A 24165-nucleotide genomic window follows, 5' to 3' on the forward strand; every position below is an offset into this window, starting at 1 on the left:
TTATTTATCTTTGAGGGCTTCCGTTCCTTGCGCTGAGAAAGCGGTTCAAGATACACAAAAGTTGTGTATGAAAGAATTATTTCTCTTTTAATGATCTAAAAAAAGTCCGTGAGTACCGTTTTTGTGATAACTAATTTGGTCGAAATTATTTGTTAGAGTTGTATTAACATAATAATATTAATTTTTCTATATTTATTGTTATTTTCTTCTGTCATTACATGCAGTATAAAACTATTCAAATTTTTGAGGTAATCCGTAATTTTTGTGGTTAGCAGTCATTTTATTATTTTAGATCTTACTCGCTGATGTTAATTCTTACTCTGCTTTTCTTAGAAAATGCCACGGAAGCGGAAATCTGGTATATCCAAAATGGCATTGTAGTTTTATTGACTAGTATAGTATATGTGGACAATCGCGCTTCGATTAAGACCTTGGATCACGTGTGTCATTCGCCAGTCATTGAAAATTAGACTCAATGGATGGACCATCTGGATCAACCTTTACTTAGATGTTACGTGATGGCAACAAAAACCACGTATTAATACAATTATAACATGAATAACATTTAAATTCACCTGTCAATCAATTGACATCGATAATCAAAGCAAATATTATTATAAGCTACTTTTTTTGTTATTTTCAGTATTTTTGTCAGCTGTCTCGCTTGCCAAAAGGGCGAATACATAAGAAATGACCCAACAATGTCACTGCCACTTATTGACATCTGCAGTTGTAAACGCGTTTGTTCTACATTGACAATTACAATAACTAACTGTATTTCATTTAACTGCCCTCATGCATGTCAATCACACCCCCGTCACCTGCAAAAGTGCACTTTGGGCGCCACCACCTCTGTGCCACAACCGAGCCATAAGGTATAAGTTTCAAATGCAAATTACCGAATTTTATTTTTTATGTAAATTTATAAGCGTTTTGCTCTTTTGTACTACACAACACTAATCCAATTAGTGTTACAAATGCAATTCGCTAATAAAAAGCGTGGCAACCTTCGCCCGTGGCTACTCGTGGCAGCACTGCAACGCGGTTCCGGTTGACCGGCTTCAGCGACTGAAAGTGCAACGTTAACGGTGTTTGAAAATTTCAACTGTTAATTTAATAGAAATTTTGGATGTAATTTTGCGCGAGTGTGTGTGTAAGTGGCGTGTCCATCATCCGTCCACCCCTGGCAAAAGTTCATAACTAATAGCGGCGTGCTCTAATGTAATTCGCTGAAAAGTTAGAAATTCATGTGAAACTCGACTCACGCTCATGTGAAGCTGCAGCAATTTTGTGAGGCTAATGGAAATGACAATGGACAGGTACATGTGCGCAAATAAGCAGACAAGTGCTGGAATTTGTAGCTTCCGCTGTATTACTAGGGGTTAATATAGTTTTGCCAATGAAACACTAATCAAATTGTGGTAACATGTGTGGGTGCTTTCCGTGTTTGTTGTTTTACAGTTCACCTTCTCTGCAATTCCCGAAATTCGAGGCGCAGCTGAGCAATGGCAGTGTTTTGGATAGGGTGAGTGAATATGAATTTTATGAATTTTGCAATTAAGTTGCTAATAATTTTAGGTTAACAGTGTAAGCCCTCTTCATTTGTATTTTTACTTATTTGTTATTTTATTTTCGTAAGCAAGGACCCTCATTCTTCTTTTATTTTAGTGGAGAAGACACCGCTTACGCGGTTATAGCAACAACAGAGCGCCAGTCGAGATCCCTTTTTGCTATGTTGCGCCAAGCCAAGCCAGGTCCTTCTCCACCTGGTCTTTCCAACGGAGTAGAGGTTTTCCTCTTTCTCTGCTTCCGTCGGTGGGTACTGCGTCGAAAACTTTCAGAGCTGGATGACATGACCTAGCCAACGGAGCCGCTGTCTTTAATTCGCTGAACTATGTCAATGTTGTCGTATATCTCATACCGTTCATTGTTCCATCAAATGCGGTATTCGCCAATCCGCAAAGGACCATAAATCTTCGGTTCTACGCCAGCAGTTGTACACTTTTATAGAAGATAGTACCAGCTCGATTATTTGCTCCAAGAGGAGTTTGAAGACGTCGCATAAAGAGTCGCCTTGTCTGAAACCTCGTTTGGTATCGAACAGCTCGGAGAGGTTCTTCCCGATCGTGATGTAAAAAGCAGCTTTAAAATCAACGATGAGGTGGCGTGTGTCGATCCTCAGTTCATGTGTCTTTTCCGAGATTTGGCGCATGTGAATATCTGGGCAGTTGTAGGTTTTCCAGGCCTAAAGCCACAATGATAAGGTTCAATTAGTTTGCTGACGGTGGACTTTAATCCTTCTCACAATACGCTCGAAGAATCTTATGTTGCGATGTTAAGGAGGCTTATTCCACGTTAGTTAACGCAGATTGTGGGGTCTCTGCTTTGCGAATTGGGCGGAACACACTTAAATTCCAATCGTCCGTATGCTTTCGTCCGACCATATTCATACAAAGAAGCTGAAGCATGCCCCTTATCAGTTCTTCGTACCCTTATTTGAATCGATCGGCCGAAAATTTGTCGTTCTTCAGACGGGTAATTGCTATTCTTCATGGTCGGGCAATGGAACGTCCGCTCTATCGTCGATTGTAACCTTGCGAGGTAAACAATAGTTTTCTCTCACCTGCGACGCGGCACTAATGACAATACCAGATTTTGCCGATATCGGTAGAGTAGGAAATGAGAAATGGGTTTTCACCTAAATAAGTATATGTGGCGAAAGCATATTGTCTTATTTTGATACTGGGTCCTGTAAAGCCCTATGGCACCATCTCGGGTGTAAAAGTTGATGTCTCTGCAGCATTTAGTTATTGTTTTATCGATTGATTAGGATTTGTCTTAAGAGAATTTGGTGATCTATACCAAGAGTTCTTACAAATTTTGAAAAACTCTTGTGAAATAAAAAAGTGTTCCACACAAAACTTTGATGTTTATCGTTCAGCTTGTATGACAGCTATAACCTATAGTTACCCTACAGCCAAAGCTGAATTAGCTCAACCCGTTACGATGATCATATAAATATGTATATACTTTTTAGGGTATCCAACGATAACTTCTGGGTTCTACAAACTTCGTTTCTAACTGAATATTACCCTGTATGAAATGAGCGGTTTTTCTGAAAATGTAGTACCAATTTGAAAGCGAAAGTAAAAAGAAAGTTGTTCAAAGTATTGGTTATAGTTTTTCGTACATTTTGACCACATTTTTGGCAATTTGTGGATACCATTTCTAGAGAAATGTTTGTCTTTTGAAGCAAACCAATCAGACACCCCATTTTCGATTTGAGCGTATAAATCGAGGTACTTCCCAGCCAATGCGTGTCCCATCGATGAAAACAAATGGTAATCGGAAGTGGCCAAGTCTTGAGAATACGGCAGGTGGGTAGCAGCTCCCTGCAAAGTACTTTGATTGTATCCTGAACTTTTTGCTTGCTATGCAGGTAGATTGTCGTCTAACGAAACTACTTTGACGTGTCTTTTGGCCTTTTCTGGTCGTTTTTCGATCATCGATTCGATTTTTCGTGGTTCATAATGTGGTGTATGTAGCCATTAGTAAACCATTCTAATCTTGGTAGGGCTGAGCTCAGGCTACTACCGGGGTCACAGCTGGCGGATAGTGGACGGCCTACGCTAAGTAGGTTAGCTGCGAATAGTAATACGCAGCCCCCGACCAAGTGCTGCAGGAGAGGAGGGCTTGGCTCAAAACGCCTAACACGCCCAATGAACCTCCGGCGAAGAGGCGAGAAGATGCCGCCTTTAAATAAGCGTCAACAACCCCCACCGGGGTTGCACCGAGGGAGAACCTACCCACGAGAGGGAGGCAACAAAGCGACGAGGGAACCTCACAGTGAGCAGCACCAACAGTGCATGCCAGCGAAAACCCTGGGCAAGCGCCCATCAGAATCGAGACCAGTAAGGTTCTGATTATGGAATACTGGAAACCAATAATGGACTAGTCTGACAAAGGGCTGGGGAGGGCAGTATTCTGTCACCTCAGTAGATAAGAGTGACATCTTATCGAAATGGCTGGCAGGCTAATACTGCTCTCACCTCCGTCTCGTTAAAACCATGGCAGGTCTTCAAGTACGTTCAATGCACGTCGCCATAATTCCTTTGGCCGTACAGGTTCAGTTGAGACGGACTCCTGATTCGTGCCCGAACCTGGCTCTGAACACAAGCTCCCATAAGGACTTGTGTCAACCCTTGCGTGGCCTCCCTGCTCGCATAGATAACCACGGGGTTCATAAAGGGCAACTGCTACAACGTGCGGAGATAGCGGCTTGAAGCGGAGACCCACTAGAAAAAAATGCATACACCACAACAACAACAAAATAAAAACCAGCAGAAGGAACAACAAAACAAAGACGGACAAGACGAGGAATACGGAACGGTCTTCCGCAGGAGCAGTAGGATACTCAGATCCCCCATACTCACCGCCACTCCAAAGCAGACAGACAAGACTGGCGAAAAGACAGACTCAAGGGAGACGCCGGCCACACAAGCACCACCGGCAAAACAAGGAGAAGGGAAGAGTACCCCAGCTGCCACAAAAGACGGAATTCAGAGCTCGCCGAAACAGGAATACATCACCCAAATGAGACGAGCAGAAGAAGAATCCCTTGAAAAGTGCAAAGGGATAGTGCAAAAAATGAAATTGGCTATGGCGAAGCAAAAGAACGTCAGCATGGACGTAAAGAACGGAGCGGCACAACTAGACGAACTCTTCGATGTCATCAAGAGCTATCGCAGAAATTGGCTCACAGCAGAAACCGAGAAAAGGCGGGCACATCTAAACAGACGCATCACGTCCCCCGAGTCAGCGACATCGAAGCGGCGTGCGACAAGCCCTGTGGAGCCGCGAGAAACAGTGCGCCCACGGCACGAAAACGACGGCCAGTGGCAAAAAGTTTTGCCTAAAAAAGCCAGGAAAACCCACGTAAACGAAGGAACGAGTGAAGAAGCGCCTAAAAAGAGGCAACTATTCAACAGCATGGCCGCAAGTCAAAGAGGAAATAATAGGCCAAAACGACTAACAGAGGCAGTTATAATAAAACCAGCAGAAGGAAATAGCTACGCCGAAGTCCTAAAGAATATCCGCAGCAAGGTAGATCTTAAAGAAGCAGAAGTCAAAATCAAAGGAATCCGCAAAACAAGAGCCGGGGCCTTATTACTAGAGCTAGAAAAGGGACAGTCCACAAAGGCCAGCTTCTGTGAGGCACTTAAGTCCACTCTGAAGGAGACTGCAACGGTAGCCGACCTTAAAACTAAGGTTACTATAGAAATCAGAGACCTCGACTCGCTGACAACAAAAGATGAAGTAGCAGGGGCTGTTAAAGAAGCGCTACAGGACCCCACCGAAGGCTTGGCGATTAACATAACAGCTCCAAACACAAGGGAGCAGGTAAGGGCTTATGTAACGCTGGACCAGGATAGAGCTGATGGACTAATGCGACAGTCACGCATTAAAATTGGCTGGGTTAGCTGCAGGCTGCGGCTGAAAGAAACCCCCAAAAGATGTTTCCGCTGCTTTGGACCAGGACACTTAACCTGGGACTGCAAAGGGCCCGATAGAAGAGGACAAGGCGTTTGCATAAAATGCGGCCAACCAGGTCATAAATTGAAAGAATGCGACAAGCTTCCTTCATGCTGCCTTTGCAAAGAGGCCAAACAAGAGAAAACCGATCACATCCCGGGCTCCGCAAAATGCACGGTATATAGGAATTACCGAGGCAAATGAATATCCTACAGGCCAACATGCATAGATGCAAGGCCGCCGACGCACTACTCTCGCAAATGGTGACGGAGAGCGACTACGAGATGATCATCATAAGCGAGCAATACAAAAAGAAAGAGAGAGGTACCTGGCTGGAAGACAGCAGCTCAACTGCCGCTATATGGTTACCACCAGGGAGTAATATCAGCACTGTAAACAACGGGAACGGCAACGGCTTCGTCTGGGCCAAATGCGACCTTTTTACAGTAATTAGCTGTTACTTGACGCCAAGCGACAGTATACAGGAATTCCGAGAAAAGCTCGACAACATTGAGGACACGGCCAGGTCTATAGAAGGACAACTGATTATCGCCGGAGACCTGAATTCCAGAGCCGTAGAGTGGGGGTTGCCAAACACGGACTCGAGGGGAAAGCGCATTCTGGAAATGGCTGCGCGACTAGGACTAGTAGTGCACAATACGGGGAACGCAACCACGTTTAGAAGACCTGGATGCGAGGAAACCACACCAGACGTTACCCTATCAACAGAACGCATGGCAGGCTCGATAAAGAACTGGAAAGTCTTGGAGGATTACACTGGCAGCGATCATCACTACATTTCATTTATGATCGACACGGGAACAAACGCTGTCCAGCACAGAAAAACAACTAGAACACGAAAGTGGAACATCACGAAACTGGATACTTCGAAACTAATCTCCGCAATAGACGACCAAAACCCATCTAGCAACTTCCCCACAATTGCAAGAAAAACTGTCGAGCACACAATGCTGAATATAACAAGAGCCTGTCAAAAAGCAATGCCCAAGGCCTCCCACAGCAAACATAAAGCAGCAGTTTACTGGTGGACTGAAAATATAGCCCAACTCAGACGGACATGCCTCCGCCTTCGCAGATCCTACACGAGATCCAGGCGTAGAGGAGCCGCAACTCAAGAAGCTGATCAGTACAAATTAGCAAAAAAGGAGCTGAAGCAAGCCATCGACGACAGCAAAAAGAAAAAATGGGAGGAACTACGCGAGGATATAAACAGAAACCCCTGGGGACTCGGGTACAAAATAGTGATGAAGAAACTCGGCGCTCGGGCAAAGCCACCTAACCTAACCGCTGGGAAAATGGATAACATTGTGAACACACTATTCCCCACACACGAAACAAGGGCTAGGGACCCAGAATACATTCTAGGATCGACGCAAATCCCCAAGTTTACCCTCGAAGAGCTGCAACTAGCCACTGCCAAGCTCAAGGCCAACAAAGCACCCGGACCGGACGGGATCCCACCCGAAATTCTTAAAATAATCGTTGCAGAGCGCCCGGCAGTACTACTGGACATGTACAACGCCTGCCTTGAAGACGGAATATTCCCTGAACCGTGGAAAAAGCAACGGCTGGTGCTAATCAGTAAGGGAAAAGGAGACCCCAATTCGCCATCAGCATACCGCCCATTATGTATGCTTGACACAGCGGGAAAGCTATATGAAACCCTGCTTAAACCCAGACTTGAAGCGGCCATCAACGAAGCTGGAGGACTGTCCTCTAGACAATATGGCTTTAGACCCGGCAGATCAACCATGGGAGCAATAAAATGCGTAATTGAAAGCGTAGAAGCCGCACAGCGTAGATGGCATAAATATAAAAGAATAGTGTTGCTGGCGACTCTAGATGTCCGAAACGCCTTCAACAGCGCTAGATGGGTAGATATGATCGACGCTCTCGAGAAAAACTTTAAGGTACCCGACTACCTCAGGGCCGTGTTGCGGAGCTACCTTAGCAACAGGAAACTGCTGTACGAAACTAAAGAGGGATCACGACAGATAACGGTTACGTCAGGAGCAGCGCAAGGATCCATCCTTGGACCAGACTTGTGGAACATCAGCTATGACGATATATTAAAACTAGAAATGCCAGATGACTCATATTTAATAGGCTACGCGGACGACATCGCAGCAGTAATCACAGCAAGGGATACGGAAGAAGCGCGAAGAAAGCTGAACCAGGTGATGATACGGACGCAAGCATGGCTCGACTCACACAGTCTCCAGCTCGCTACGGAGAAAACAGAGCTACTGCTGCTAACAAACAAGCACATACCTCTCGAGATAAGCATGCACACGACTACAGATAATCTTAGGACAAAAAAAGCAGTTAACTACCTGGGCGTAAGACTGGACCCCAGACTAACCTTCTGGGTACAAATCCAGCACGCCGCAGGAAAGGCAGCGAAGATCACTTCTCAACTGAGCCGACTAATGGCCAACATAGGAGGCCCTAGCCAAGAAAAAAGAAAGCTGCTAATGTCGACAACAATCAGCGTTTTATTATATGGAGCTGAGATATGGGCAGATACGCTCAAAAAGGAAAACCGGCGTAAGGTAGCGGCCAGAGTTCACCGCACTGCAGCCCTCAGAGTTGCATCAGCCTACCGAACAGTGTCCGGCGAGGCAATCTTAGTTATAAGCGGAAATGCCCCAATTGACCTTCTAGCACACGAAAGGAAAAAGCTGTGGGAACTAAAGCAGTCACCCGACAACAACAAGAGCGCAATAGAACAAATAAAGAAAGAAACAATAATAACATGGCAACAAAGATGGGACACCGAAAGCCGCGGCAGATGGACGGCCAGGCTTATAAAAGATTTAGACTCATGGACAGGCCGAAAATTCGGAGAAGTAGATTTTTACACAACCCAGCTGTTATCCGGTCACGGGTACTTCAAAAAGTACCTCCACAGAATGGGAAAAGTCGAAGAGCCGTCATGCCCATACAACGACGCGACAGAAGACGACGCTGAACACACATTCTTCGAATGTGTGCACTGGCAAAGAGAACGCACCGCCGTAGAGAACCTGGTTGGCCCAATAAACGCGGACAATGTAGTCAGCGTCATGTTGGAGAGTGAAGCAAACTGGGGGATCATCAAGAAATTCGCTGCACTCTTGCTACGCAGTAAAAAGCGGGACCTGGACGCAGGTGCGCAGATGTAAATCTCTCAATGAGAAAAATGGAACGCCACCCTGAAGTAATGCAAATGCGGTTCCAGGGTGGGCGACGGTTCCTTAGAGGGGGGGTTTTTAGTGACCTGCAAGTGGCACATACCGCTGCTGTGACGACAGTACCGATGATGCGGAAGGCATTTTCCACCCCCTCACCCGCAAAAAAAAAAAAAAAAAAAAAAAAACCATTCTAATCCCACCAAACACAGAACATTGTCTTCCTACCGATCAGTCGATGTTCATGCTTGTCCCGGTTTAACTCATAAATTTCTCCATTTAGAATTCTTAAAATAAATCCATGTACAAAGATTTTTAGCATACATATGTTTCTTAAAAAAAAAAATTAAAAGCAGTAAAACGGTTCAACACTGAACGCACTGCTCTTGTATGGGAACGAAAATAACGAAAATGAAAAATCTTGAAATTAGAAATAGTGGAACTAAGTATCTATTTTTAGCATGAAATCTTTTCACACCACTATTCTGACACCGCAATCACTACACCTCAACCAACAGGTGATAATCCGACAAAGCTCGTGTTCATTTTTTAATCGATGCTAATCAAGGTTAATGCCAAGGCGTAAATACACAATTAGAGAAAATCATAGCTAGTTTGGAAATTTTGGTCTTAAACTAACTATAATATATTTGCTTGAAAATGTATATTGAGAATTTTTATTTAGAAATATCTGAAAGACCAAGTATATGTACATTATATCAGAATGTATAATATTTTATATTTGTGTATCGCTAAAAGGTTGGACATGTGAACTTCATTTAATGTCGATTAATCGATAACGATAAATTTTATTTTTCGATAAAACTGTAATCTAAATAGTACTCAGTTTTCATTCAAATAAATTTATCGAAGAATTTGCATTTTATGTATTATCGATTAATCTATGGTGATACATTTTATTTTATCGCTTCAAATGTAATCAAAATGGTCTACAATTATCATTTATAAATAACGATAAATTTGTCGAAGAATTTTAATTACACGAAATATCGATTAATCGATAACGATAAATTTTATTTTATCGATAAAAATTTAATCAAAGTTATCTTTAATTATCATAAAAATAAGTTTATCGAAGGATTTAAATTTCTTATAATATTGGTTAATTGATAAGTGTTAATTTCTTTATCGATGCAAATGTTATCAAAACAGTATTCGATTGTCAATCAAATAAATTTATCGGAGAAGAGTAGAATTAAAAACGTCAGAAATTATCATTCAAATACGAAAAGACTCATTTTACAGAAAAGCATACATCGATAATTTTATGTATCGAATCATCGATAATAATTTTAATAAAAATGTAGCTGTGTTTCTTTTTTATTACCTCAATGAACTAAAAACTCTATTACCTTAAATAATAAAAAAAAATTAATCGATAAATTTAAATTATCGATATAATGCATAATTATCAAAATTATTTTAAATATATGTATGTAACCTTTAAATTTTCGAAAAATTTAAATTGAATTTCATGCAATTTGTTAAAAAAAATTCATAGGTAATGTTCGATAACTTTAAATGTCATTTATCGATAAACAATTGTTGTCAAACACATACAATTTCACATAAGATTTATCGGTGAAAATCAGTAGTATAATAAGACATAAATAATATTCCCTGCCAAAATTTGTCCCAATTGTTAAAATTCCTCAATAATTATTCCATCCACCAACAAATATTTACCGTGTAATTTACCCAGTTCATTGTAAGCGCACACCTATGTGCTAAATGTGTCTGCGCGTATTCGCTTTAGTCAGCGCATTTATCAAACGCATTCGAATTATTGTGTGCATGCTCATACTGTGATTGCATTTGATTCACGCTTGGCGCCTACAGGTAGGCAACGATAGTGAACGGAAAATGCCAGCGCAACAAATCCGGATAGTGATTTAAACGCTACGAGCAGACATGGTGCGGCGTTCGCGCATTTTACTTATAAAATGTTGGAAAATTTAACAACATTCAACTTTTCTGAAATACTTTATGCCATCAACTGGCAGCGGTTAGTGCATAATATTAAAATAAATCGAAATTATTTTTAATAATAATCGAAAATTGAAATAAATCCCACACAGTGTCGATGAAATTTGGAGTGAGTTCGGTAAAGGGTGTGCATTGTATGCGGCCAATGGTTCGATTATGGATTGTGTAAGTGCAAATTGAAACGAATATTGCATTGTGTGTGTCTGAAAGCAATAAATATTTTACGAGCTTATGAGTACGAGCGATTCATTCAAATGTTTCGTAGCGAAATTAGTAATATTTAGAGTTTAAACAGATTCGATTATCATTTGGGTAAACATTCATATATTCAATAGCTTGAAAGCACAATTTATTTAATAGTTGTTGCTTTTCCCTATAAACACGTGATTTCGTTGGTTTGTGTCGCCATATTGATTTTGTAGCAGTTGGTCTGCCATCAAAGGAATGCCAAATTTAATCTTTTAAATCACAAAAAGCTGAGCTTTCGGATTAGGCTTTGTCATTTTTATTTCAGAGAGAACTGCTTTGTTTAAAATAGCATTGGCAATGAAAGACAATGCAAGACAATAATACCCGGTGCTCATCAGACACATTGTTGGGACACACAATACGATTATCGTACTACAACTGGAAAGTATGAATCGTTTTTTCGAAAAGTTTTTACTTTTTTATATAAATTAAAATTGAAACCAAACATGTTTTTGCGAGTGTGGAACAAGACTTAGTACGATAAATAAAATTTACTGGATGGATAATCTGAAATACTTCTTCCTTTGGACCCATTTTTCTACACTAGCACAAATTGCTTAACCCACAAGGCTATATCTCATAAATTAATAGTTTCCTCTTCTAACAAATTTCTTCACGTTTCTTATAAAAGTATGGATTTAATATTATCTCGTAGTAGTACCGTCTACATATGCATCAGCTTACGAACTTTTCAGCCCACCTATTAAGTCGACCAAATTTTATACCACGAACAAGACCGCCACGAAGTTTATAACACCTAAAAAGAAACGTGTCCATAAAAAAATATATATGCACCTGTGATCAAATTCAAACGCGAATTTTTCCAATCAGTAAAATTCTATAACTTGGTAGTAGTGCTATGATGACTGGAGAATTCGTTGGCATAAGTGTACTGCAGCGGGAGGATATTAATTTCAATGAGTTGAAATCTAGTATACCTTTATCATTCTGAAGTAGAACGAAGTTCTATTTAATTTTAGTATGCAGAATCAAATTTCTGGTTCCGAAATATTCAGAATGTTGGAAAAGGCATTCGATGATAAGTGTTTGTTGCGAGCAAGTATGTACTTTTGATAGGTAAAAATTATTCAAAGAGAGTCGAGAACGAACTACGTTCAGGACGGCCATCAACATCAACTGATGATCAACATGTCAATAAAATAATGGAATTGGTACTTCGGAATCGACTATTAATAGTCAGAGATCTTACTGGCATCGTTGTGAAATCGAAATTTTCTGTAAAAACTATTTTAAAAGATCATTAGGGCTTAAGAAAATTGAATGCATGATTGGTTCCAAAAAAACAGTTTCGCCTTAATGTCTGTGAAACAATGTTTCTGGCGATGAGTTTTGAATCAATGCTTATGACCCGGAGACAGACGATCAATTGGCTGAATATTGTGGCAAAAGTAAACCGAACCCGAAAACCACGCCAAAACCGGTCAAGAATCAAGATTATGTTGACAGTTTTCTTCGATTATCGAGATGTGGTGCACTCCGAATTCCTTCCAACCGGCCAAATTTTGAACAAGGAATACTAGTATTTGAGAGTTATACGTCGTTTGCGTAGAGCTATTCGTAAAAGAGGCCGGAATTATGGGCCGACAACTCTTGATTTTAGCACCACTATAATGTACCGTAACATACTGCTTTGAATCTTCGTAAATTTTCCGCCTAATTTTTAACCAATATTGTGCCGCAACCACCGTTTCCGCCTGATTTAGCTCCGTGCGACTTACGGCTGTTCAGCCCACTCAAACGACCGCTCCGGAAAACCGTTTTCAGCCAATTGAATACATTTAACCTGAATCGCTACACGCTTTGAAATCTATTCGGGAAATTGACTTTGACAACTGTTTCGAGGATTGAAAAAAACGTTGGCACAAGTACATACATAGGGGGCAGGAAGAATTACTTTGAGGGGACGACGTAGATTTTAGAGAATAAATTAATAATTTTAAAGTCTTACTACTTTTTATTCATAGTACTATTCCATAACAATTGTTCTCAGAAATGTGGTTCGCTCACTTCCGTTCTGGAAATTTCGAATTTTCGATTTACACTGATGAAAGTTTTACACTGATGGAATAATGTCTCTAGCGGAAAAATGCCAAAAGGCGGGCGACCAAAATGGTACATATTTAAAATGGTACATAATTTAATTACAAATACGAAAAGACTTTTTCGACTACTCAATAAATCTATCCAAAGCGAATAAAACGGAGCATAATTTCTGAAAGCGTTCATTTAACAATTATATATTATACTTGTATATATATTTTCGTTATCCTGTTTAAGTTTTTCTCCGAAACCTCGCTGAGCTTGGTGCAGAATTGAGTCGCATGGTCTTCTTTTGGATTATTCGAGATAAGATTTCGCTAAAATCAATGAATTGGTAAAAATATCTTACTCAAAAAAATCGAGGCATAACTTCACCCAAGCTACACATAACTAATGTACTTATATCACTTGTATTTGTCCAAAACATTGAAAATTTTTCATTTAAATAAATAATAATTAACAAAAAAAGATTAAAAAATTATATGTTTTTCCCCTTACATATTTTATTTACGGACACTAGGCCTTCCACTATGAAGACAAGTCACTGCCCCCCTCTTCATCCTTCACTTGTATTACCAAAAATGTTTGTAAAGCATCAATAATCTTTTTCCGATAACAGTGAGAAAATATTATCCTATCCTAGCAGCAGATTTTCAAGCCGACGGGGTAGATACCCCCAAAGATAATTTAGTAAAAAAATTAACTCTTATGGTCAAGTAATTTCATCAAATTCGTACTGCTTTCTGTGTTAAGGTTAATTATGATAGTTTTTGGATGGTGATATACTACAATTTCTGTATCCCCTCTAACTAGAGTTCAAACAAAACCTAGACTTGTCTCAAATATAAATATACAAGCATATCATAATTAACAACTTAAACCTCTCAGCACGAAATAAAATGTCAGCGTTTATTTTCAGGTAACCCCCGACATGGCACACCTCGTCAACCCCTATTGGAGTAAATTCCCACCAATGGATTCGACAATGAGTCAAATTTTGGGTCTTTTCACATTGGCTCTACTACTCATCTCCGCGTGCGGCAATGGCGTTGTGGTGTTCATATTTGGCGGCACCAAATCGCTGCGCACACCCGCTAATCTGCTCGTGTTGAACCTGGCATTCTCCGACTTTTGCATGATGGTCTCACAGGCGCCGGTCATGATCATTAATTTCTATCACGAGACCTGGATACTGGGACCGCTGTGGTGCGACATTTATGCCATCTGCGGCTCGATGTTTGGCTGCGTGTCCATTTGGTCGATGTGCATGATTGCGCTGGACCGTTACAATGTTATTGTTAAAGGCGTTTCAGGGCGACCAATGACGATTAAATTGGCGCTGATGAAAATCATTGCCATTTGGTTGTTTGCGACCTTTTGGACACTGGCACCGTTAATGGGCTGGAGCAGGTGGGTTAATATGTTGGTGTTGCACGCAAATTAATAACTGTTAATTGAATTTCTCATTAATGCGTGCGCTCTCTTAAATGCGTGCGTGCAGATATGTGCCCGAAGGTAATTTAACCGCCTGCTCCATCGATTATATGACGCGCGATTGGAATCCACGCTCTTACCTGCTCACCTACTCCGTCCTTGTTTACTTTACGCCGCTCTTTCTCATTTGTTATTCCTACTGGTTCATCATTGCGGCTGTGGCCGCGCATGAGAAGGCAATGCGCGAGCAGGCCAAAAAGATGAACGTCAAGTCGTTGCGCTCCTCGGAGGATTGTGAGAAGAGCGCCGAGGCGAAATTGGCCAAGGTGGCATTGACCACAATCTCATTGTGGTTTATGGCATGGACACCTTACTTAATTATCTGCTATTGCGGCCTATTCGAAGTGGAAGGTCTGACGCCGTTGAATACTATTTGGGGTGCCACATTCGCCAAGACCAGCGCGGTTTATAATCCGATTGTGTACGGTATCAGGTGAATCGTTAAATATACGTTGCTTGTACACGGCAATAATGCGCCAATGATAACTGTTAATAATAATTTAATTACTTATTTTAATTACAGTCATCCCAAATACCGTTTGGTGTTGAAGGAGAAGTGTCCATGTTGCGTATTCGGTTCGACTGAGGAGCCCAAGCCGGACGCGCCAGCAGCGGAAAGTCAGGGCACAACCGAGGCTGAATCGAATGCTTAGCGGGTAAAGAGAAGTTTCTTCATTATAATAATATTTAACGATTAAGTAGTTCCTGGACTTTTTGGTTATTAACGATATACAAACAAATTATGAAACGACATAAACAAAATATGTACGAAATATTAATATATTCTTGGCGAAAAGCTAATAAATTAGCATAAAGGGAGCTTGTTCTCATTTGATCTGATATAAAAAAAGGGTTTAAAGATTTTTCCTTTAAAGGTTGATCTTGACGGTTGAGAACAAAAGTTCTCTCTCGACAAACAAAGGTCAAACTCTACAAGTCACTCATCATCCCCGTCCTGATACAGATGCAGAGGCATGGACGAGTTTTTTGGTCCTTTGCGTATTGGCGACGGCGAATACCGCAGTCGATGTAACGATGAGCTGTACGAAATATATGTACGACGACATTCCGCTCTCGGTGTTACACTTTCAGGCACTAAATCACCACTTTGGATCCTACAAGAGTAAGCTTCGGTCTTAAAACATTCCATTAGTAGCCTAATTTTTTCATAGGATTTGCGAGCATAAACCCTGCCGGCCAGCTTCTTAAACTCTTCATACTCATGCATTTCAGGTTCTTTCTTTTTTGTCTGTATATGTCTACGTCTCACTTCCCTCTTCAGCAGGCGATATCTATTCCACCCTCGTGTTGATCGTAATATTGCGAATTAGGCTGTCTGCTTTCTTTCCACTGCGGCTCGACAGTCTTCATCGTACGAGCTGTTCTTTCGACCAGGTCTCGTTTGCAGCAATACGTAAGGAGCTTGAAATGTCGTTACACGGCCCCCTTAGACCGCATTGCTGATAAGTGCTCTCAGAGAGCAGGCGTCGAGTAGAAAACCGTTTCGCTGTCGGTTGTGATTGTAGCTTTTTGACGTCGTACCTTTCTTGTATTTGTTGACGAGCGTGCTTTCGCGTATCCTCGGAGCGTACGCCCATCAAGGACACTGGATACATGTCGTTCATATATCACAACATGATCGGTCTGGTTTCGAACTTTCCGATCCGGAAACAGCTAAAAAGCTTGATGAATTTTCTTTTGCTGGAATCTAATACTACAGGTAACCATATTTCGGGCCCGCGAAGTCGATCCGCCTCAACCCAGCAGAGGTTTTGTTATGGGGCCTGAATTTTCCGACTGTTGTACCAAATATACCTTCTTTGCCCGCCTTGGCGTTAAAATCGCCAAGCACTATTTTTATATCATGGCGGGACAGTTGTCATAAGCACGCTCCAGCCACTCATTAAGGGCATTTTGGTCATTGAAAATGTTGAAAATTTTTGCTTTGATGCGGATTGTGTGTGGCTAGACGCTCATCCACCGGAGTGAACTCCAGGATTCGACGACTGAGCTGCAAAATCCAGGCATGTATCACAGCGACATCACCAAAAACTTAAAAATTGCAAAACCTTCGGTATCTTTGATACTTAAGAGATACAGTGACTCCTTATCTTTGAATAGAAAGGCCGGTAGTGGTAGAAAACAAGGAATTGAATCTCCACTTATAGCAAAAAAAGTGTTGACCTATTTGAAACGAAATGCTGGACTTTCAGTACGAGATGTCGCCAAAAAAGCACCAAACCACAATGATAACCAACATGTCTTGGAATAACGACGTGCTCGACAATTATATGAAAAGTTTATACCTAATTTTAACTGCGTTGTAATGAACGATGAATCGTATGTAAAAATGGACTTTAAACAAATTCTAGGGCCACAATTTTACACAGCAAACAAAAGGGGAAATGTTTTTGATGAATTTAAAAATAGAAAGCTTGACAAATTCCCAAAAAAAATTCTAGTATGGCGGGCCATTTGCCAGTGTGGCTTTAAAAGTGAGCCTTTTATAGGCTATAGAACAATAAATAAAGAAATTTATATTATTGAGTGCTCACAGAAACGTCTTTTACCTTTAATTAAGCTTCATAAAGATCCAGTACATTTTTGGTCTGATCTTGCGACATGTCATTACGGAAAAACCGCTTTAAAGTGGTACCGAGGCAATAGAGTGGTTGTTGCTTCCAAGGAGGTGATCCCTCCGAATTGCCCAGAGGTCGGGCCGATTGAGACTTATTGGGCCATTATTAAAGCAAAACTATTAAATACGCAACATACAGTGACAAATGAGAGGCAATTTAGGAATAAGTGGCGAAACGTCAGTAAAAGCTTCAATAAGGATTCTGCACAAGCGCTTATGAAGGATGTTAAGTCTAAATTACGATTATTCGCTTATAAAAAAATATTCTGAATATTATATCTTGAATTAGTATAAATCTTTATATAAACTATAATTTGTACAAATATTTCCGAAATTGAATAATAAACATAAGTTTTATAACGTTATACGTTCGACCAATTTTTTTCGTACACATACTTTAAGTGTTTTGCCGAAGTATCAACTCACCAGATTAAAATGTTTGGCCTGAACATCCCTAATATAAAGAAAAAATGTATCAATATTAGAATCTTCAAGACAGGTAATAACTGTTTATTGAAATCCATAAGCGGAAGGGAAGGAAAAACAATAATTTGTGCAACCGTTTGGGTGGAATAAAACAAGAAGCCGGAAAACATATAGATTAACCCCTTATATGTAACTACCGTTATACAGTATAGCAGTTGTGTAATGGTTGTGGCAATGGTAACGGCATTGCAGCCACTTTCAATATTTTCGGCAATAAACTCATTTCATTTCACTGATTACACTTGTGTAACGGGAGGAAGAGGTTGTGTGTGAGTAAATAAAAGTGAAGGGAAAATGGAAATTATGAAATACATTACTAGCATATATTTTACACATACAAACACATGTATTTACCATTTGCTCAACATGTGTGCGGCACAAAGCTTTTAAAAATGTTGATTTTTAATTTCGAATGGCAAATATTGCACGTTTTTGGCGTAAATGGAAAATCAGCGAACTAACAAAAAGCATCAAGCAACCCATTTAGCTCATTGTTGCCATTTTTTAAGCGCAAAAAGTAAAGTTTAAATAACAATAATAACAATAGAAATACATTAAGCGATTTTTTATTATTATTAATTTTACAGAATATTTATTTTTTAAACAATTGTAAATGTTAAGCAAATAAAATATTTTACTTGTGGAGCACTTAATAGAGGGCTTTATGTTATTGCTGACATTTATAAACATTCATAACTCTAGCGGAAAAGTAAAAAACACACACATATAAAGCTCAACCGTCCGTATGGAAATGCCGCTGAGTTGAGAGCCCGTATTTTGCTGAGAAATGTTGCGAAAAAAATCAATTGCAATATTGTTATATAAACAAATATATGGGATGTGAGGTCATTTATCAAGCTGTAAGCGTTTACAAAATATTTATATATGACTGAATAAGCCGCATAAACGGATACAGCGAGTATTTCAAACGTATGTACATATGAATATATACTACTGTGGGCCAAAAATAGTAGGACGTTTTAATTTAATTTTCGCGGGAAAGCCCATTCGCCGTAATTTTTAGGTTGGTATGACTGTCAGGACCAACTGCATCAATGTCAAATCAGAATAGTCATTGGAGTTTAGTATATGCTTAACTTTATGAAGTACATTAAGCGCATTCGGCGATTTTTACTACGAGTATGAATGAAATTATTCATCAAAGAAGTTACAGTAATATTATGTGCGGAATCAACTTTCTGTTGTCGAAACGTTCGGAATATTGGAAAAGTTCCTCGGTGATAATCGTTTGTCGCGAGCAACTGTTTTTGATTGATACAAATTATTCAAAGAAGGCCGAGAACGAGTTGACGACGAAGCACGTCCAGGACAGCCAACAGCTGATGACCAACACGTCAATAAAATAAAAGAACCATCTTGAGAATCGACGATTAACAGTCAGGGATCTTGCTGACATCATGGGAGTATCGAAAGAAACAAGGAAAACGATTTTTAAAGAAAAGTGAAAGCACAATTGGTTCCAAAATCATTAAATTTTTTCAAAAAACAGCTTCGCGTTAACGTTTGTGAAACAATGCTTACCGACTACCAGGATGTCATGAAACATTCAGTGTATGTTCGGAAAGTAATAGGACGGAGTCGATTTAAAAAAATTCATTGAGCCAATCCTTATAATTCTTTAAAAACTTCCAAATAGGCTCCTTCTGCGTCTATGCGTCGCTGCCAGATCGATTTCCATGCATTGTACGCGTCACGAAAGGCATTCTCCGGAACAGCCTCGAGAGCCGAGGTGGATGCTGCTTGGATCTCCTCAGTCGTCTTAAAAAGCATGCCTCTCATCGGTCTTTTCAGGCAAGGGCACAAAAAAAAGTTCGGGGGGCCACAGTCCGGCTGTAGGGTGGCTGCAGAAGCGTTGGGATGTTCAAATTTTCTTGGCACACTTAAATCGTGGCAATTTCTGGTCGTCAGTGAGCACTTTTGGGACCATCTTCGCACACACCTTTCGCATGTTTAATTGCCCCGTCACAATATTATGAACCACAGATTTTGATAAATTTAAAATCTAGGCAATTAAACGAGTACTTAGTCGATGGTATGAGTTCAAAACTTTGCGCACACGAGTCACATTATAGGTGTTTGTCGAATTCGCGGGTCTCCCAGCCCGATCTTCATCAGAGACTTCTTTGCGGCCCTCCACAAAGACCTGATTACACCGAAACACACCACTTCTTGCTAAAGCAACATCTGGCTAAGCCTGCTTGATCATATCAAACGTCTCTGTCGCAGATTTACCGAGTTTCACACAGAATTTAATCGCGTACCTCTGCTCTAAAGAACTCTGCATTTTTGGTTTGCCGCACTCACAGAAACAAAACGCGCGAATTTGTTTTTCCTGATTCTCCAGGCGCTGGGAGACAACTGACCAGCCGCTCGTTCGTTAGCTAGGAACGCCCCCTAACGAATCCAATCGGTGCGTGCATGGGAAAACATCAATTTCATTGCTTTCCGGACAAACCCTGTATTATTACTGGCGATGATTCTTGTAACTATGCTTATGACCCTAAAACAGACGATCGATCGGCCGAATATCGTGGCAAAGGTGAGCCGAAGCCGAAAAACAACATCATAACAGATCAAAAATCACCGAATGTTGACAGATGTCTTCGATAATCGATGTGAACTACTATTTGAGTGTTATGCGTTATTTGGGCGAAGCTATTTATGTAGCACGATAATGCAAATTAACATACTGCATTGGTTCTTCGTGAGTTTTTCGCCAAATTTTCAACCAATATCATGAAACCTCGCCTGATTTAGCTCCGTGTGACTTCTGGCTCAAACGAGCGCTCCAGGGTAACCGCTTTGAGTCAATTGAAGACATTAAACGTGAATCGCTACGCGCATTGAAGGCTATTCCGGAAATTGACTTTAACTACTATTTCGAACATTGAAAAAAACGTTGACAATAGTTTACTGAGACCAAGAAAGATTGTTTTGAGGAAGCGACATCGATTTTGAAGAATAAATTAAGGGTTTTAAAATTATGAGCAAAGTCTAGTAATTTTTGCTCATGGTATTATGTACGATTATATTCAGTATGTGCACTCACATATGTATGTTCATACAAATTTATTTTTTTACATATTTGTTTGCATATTTACACATGTAAGCACATTTGTTATTCTTTTTTTTTTTTTATAATTTCATTTTTTTCAATTCCGTTTTTCGCAGTTTACTTTTTACTATACTCATACTTGTCATTGAGTAATTGATTTGATTGACATGTGGCAGCAGTTGTGGCATGTGGTGGCCCACTTCACTGCCGCTGTAGCAAAAATATTGAGGAAATAGACAAATTCAAATGAAATAGATAGCTTTTGGAAATATTTCAATGAAATTGTTTGCTATTTTAGTTTAGTGTCACCATAAATCTCTGTTGAGGAAGATATACACATGTACATAGGTGGAAAGTAGTTGTATACATATATCGACATACATATGTATTTGGTAGTATTTCCTAATAAACCAAATAATTATTTTATGTTTTCGCTAAAATTGCTACATATTTGAGCAACATATTTTTCCAAAAATAACAAATCGTTAGAACACCGAAAAAAATAATCTAATTAACTAACTGATCTGGAAATCCAGGCTTAGCCACTTTACGCGTTTTTATTTGTAGATCGATTAGGAAGAAAGATAATAAGCGAGCGCAGATAAAATCTCTATAGAAGTTTCGCTCAGTCAAAACCTCTCCTGATTTGGAGAATGTATATTCTTTCACATTTTAACAAGATGAAATCACTAAATACGCCACCAAAACTACTCAGAGGGCGTGAACGATATATATTCCTGAATTGGAGAGGTCTTTCTGCCTGGCTGAAATTGAAATTAGAAATTGAAATTAGCTATTCATCGGTACATAAGGGTATATTTTTCCATACCGAAGAGTACTTACTACCCAAAGGACCGATGTTTCAATTGTCCAAGTGACCTAGCCTATGGATATATTGAGTCTAATAGAAAGAAATCCATTATTTTGGTACTCGGAACTTCTGGCGAGGAGTTATCCTGATGGAACACAATTCGTACCCTATTAGCCATAGATGACTATTTCTGGGCGATTACTTTCTCAATATGGCTCAATTGCTGACAGTAGAGATCTCAATTTTGACTTTAGCTGTGGAAGAGTAGCTCATAATGATTCCCTTCCAATACTAAAAAAACGGCTTTTGACAGCACGAAAAGAAGCTGCCCGTAAAGCTAATACGTTCGATTCCAAACGAGGTTTCAGACAAGGTCAGCCTCGAAATCCAATGCAAAATAACTGTTGCCAACGGGTGATACTTTGGACTAAGTAGGTAATTGAGAAGTAAAGTCCTCTCTCGACAAACAGGGAACTATAAGTCACTCATCATTCCCATCCTGCCACACGCTGCAGACGATGAACGATGACAGCATCTGATGAGTCGGCGTTACGAATTTTCGACAGCATTGGCCACGGCGAATATCGCATTCGATAGAACGATGAGCTGTACTCTGCGCTGTACGACGAACTAAAGACATAGCGTCCGAATGAATGAAGACACTCCAGCTCTAAGAGTAAACGACGCAGTATCAACTCCGAAAGACCAGATTAGAAAGGACTTGGCTGCACTTGGAATCTCCAATTGGAACCAAAAAGCGAAAAGGAAGACTGACTAACGCAATTTTGTAAACTCGACCATAACCCCGAAGTCATAGGATTTTCAAAAAAAGTATCAAGCACTAGAAAATCCCATTGCTCATAAATTTTAAGAAAGTTTTAATTGTAAATGTAGTTTATTTAAATCGTTCATATAATTTCTAATATGAAATTAAGTTCAACTTCTGTTCAAGCTAGTTTAGGGCTGAAATTTTCATCCTTTCAAAAGTATCTACATTTTACTCAAAAATCGCTTATTTACAACCGCATTTGCGGGATTAAGAGAAAGTACACACATCACGGTCAACACATTTCAATTTTAATTGCAATACTAAATGCAAAATAGCAGGCCACATGATGTATGCCGGCACTCTATGCGAACTCAACTATGCATGAAGGCGTCGCGAATCGCTTTTGCCAGGTATTCACATAACGTATGCCAGAACGTGTGTACGTACGTACATATGTATAAATGTATGTAACAGCAATGCAAAGCTTGTGTAAGCCGTTTGCAACGCACACATATATAACGGGTGATTTTTTTGAGGTTAGGATTTTCATGCATTAGTATTTGACAGATCACGTGGGATTTCAGACATGGTGTCAAAGAGAAAGATGCTCAGTATGCTTTGACATTTCATCATGAATAGACTTACTAACGAGCAACGCTTGCAAATCATTGAATTTTATTACCAAAATCAGTGTTCGGTTCGAAATGTTTTTTATCGACAAATTTTGTTCAGCGATGAGGCTCATTTCTGGTTGAATGGCTACGTAAATAAGCAAAATTGCCGCATTTGGGGTGAAGAGCAACCAGAAGCCGTTCAAGAACTGCCCATGCATCCCGAAAAATGCACTGTTTGGTGTGGTTTGTACGCTGGTGGAATCATTGGACCGTATTTTTTCAAAGATGCTGTTGGACGCAACGTTACGGTGAATGGCGATCGCTATCGTTCGATGCTAACAAACTTTTTGTTGCCAAAAATGAAAGAACTGAACTTGGTTGACATGTGGTTTCAACAAGATGGCGCTACATGCCACACAGCTCGCGATTCTATGGCCATTTTGAGGGAAAACTTCGGACAACAATTCATCTCAAGAAATGGACCCGTAAGTTGGCCACCAAGATCATGCGATTTAACGCCTTTAGACTATTTTTTGTGGGGCTACGTAAAGTCTAAAGTCTACAGAAATAAGCCAGCAACTATTCCAGCTTTGGAAGACAACATTTCCGAAGAAATTCGGGCTATTCCGGCCGAAATGCTCGAAAAAGTTGCCCAAAATTGGACTTTCCGAATGGACCACCTAAGACGCAGCCGCGGTCAACATTTAAATGAAATTATCTTCAAAAAGTAAATGTCATGAACCAATCTAACGTTTCAAATAAAGAACCGATGAGATTTTGCAAATTTTATGCGTTTTTTTTTTTTAAAAAGTTATCAAGCTCTTAAAAAATCACCCTTTATTTGTATGTGTGGCCGGGTGGCTAACGATGAAAAGTCCGATAACAAGCTGGCTCGCCAACTCATTGGCATGTGAGGGTCAATAGGAATAAACTTTGGATCAAAATCAAAAGGCAAGCCGATTCTAAGGATTGTAAAACTGTTTAACTTTAAAAATATTTACCAAAGAGCATCTAAATATTATGGCGGTCCTTAAAATACTGAGACTGTTTAATTATTTTTATGACGAAAATTCACGTTTTTCTTTTTCTATATATATTTCGCGCGCTTCGCTCAACTTATGTTCAACATACTCGGCCCGCTGAGTATACTATTCGTAAAACCATCCCCCATCTTGAGACACAGCATTCCTTATTCGATAATATTCGACCGAATAGACCACGTCCAGCACTTATTGCA

At 40.0% G+C, this 24165-nt stretch overlaps 1 protein-coding gene across 2 annotated transcripts; it reads left to right on the forward strand.

Moving 5' to 3' along the window:
* Positions 1-1027: 1027 nt before the first annotated feature.
* LOC105226322 (opsin Rh2) lies at positions 1028-15356 on the forward strand. Of its 2 annotated transcripts, none has more exons than XM_011205152.4 (5): positions 1028-1319; positions 1462-1525; positions 13960-14450; positions 14542-14967; positions 15058-15354. In XM_011205152.4, exons 1-5 carry the CDS (start codon positions 1300-1302, stop codon positions 15185-15187), a joined length of 1131 nt encoding a protein of 376 aa, XP_011203454.2. In that variant the 5' UTR covers positions 1028-1299; the 3' UTR covers positions 15188-15354. The 2 variants fall into 2 exon arrangements, with proteins under 2 accessions (XP_011203454.2, XP_029406096.2); XM_029550236.2 differs by lacking the exons at positions 1028-1319; positions 1462-1525 and adding exons at positions 10602-10749; positions 10823-10895 and having other exon boundaries at positions 15058-15356.
* Positions 15357-24165: the final 8809 nt, after the last annotated feature.

Source organism: Bactrocera dorsalis, chromosome 2 (genome assembly GCF_023373825.1).
Source record: "Bactrocera dorsalis isolate Fly_Bdor chromosome 2, ASM2337382v1, whole genome shotgun sequence".
NCBI classification, from domain to species: Eukaryota; Metazoa; Arthropoda; class Insecta; order Diptera; family Tephritidae; genus Bactrocera; species Bactrocera dorsalis.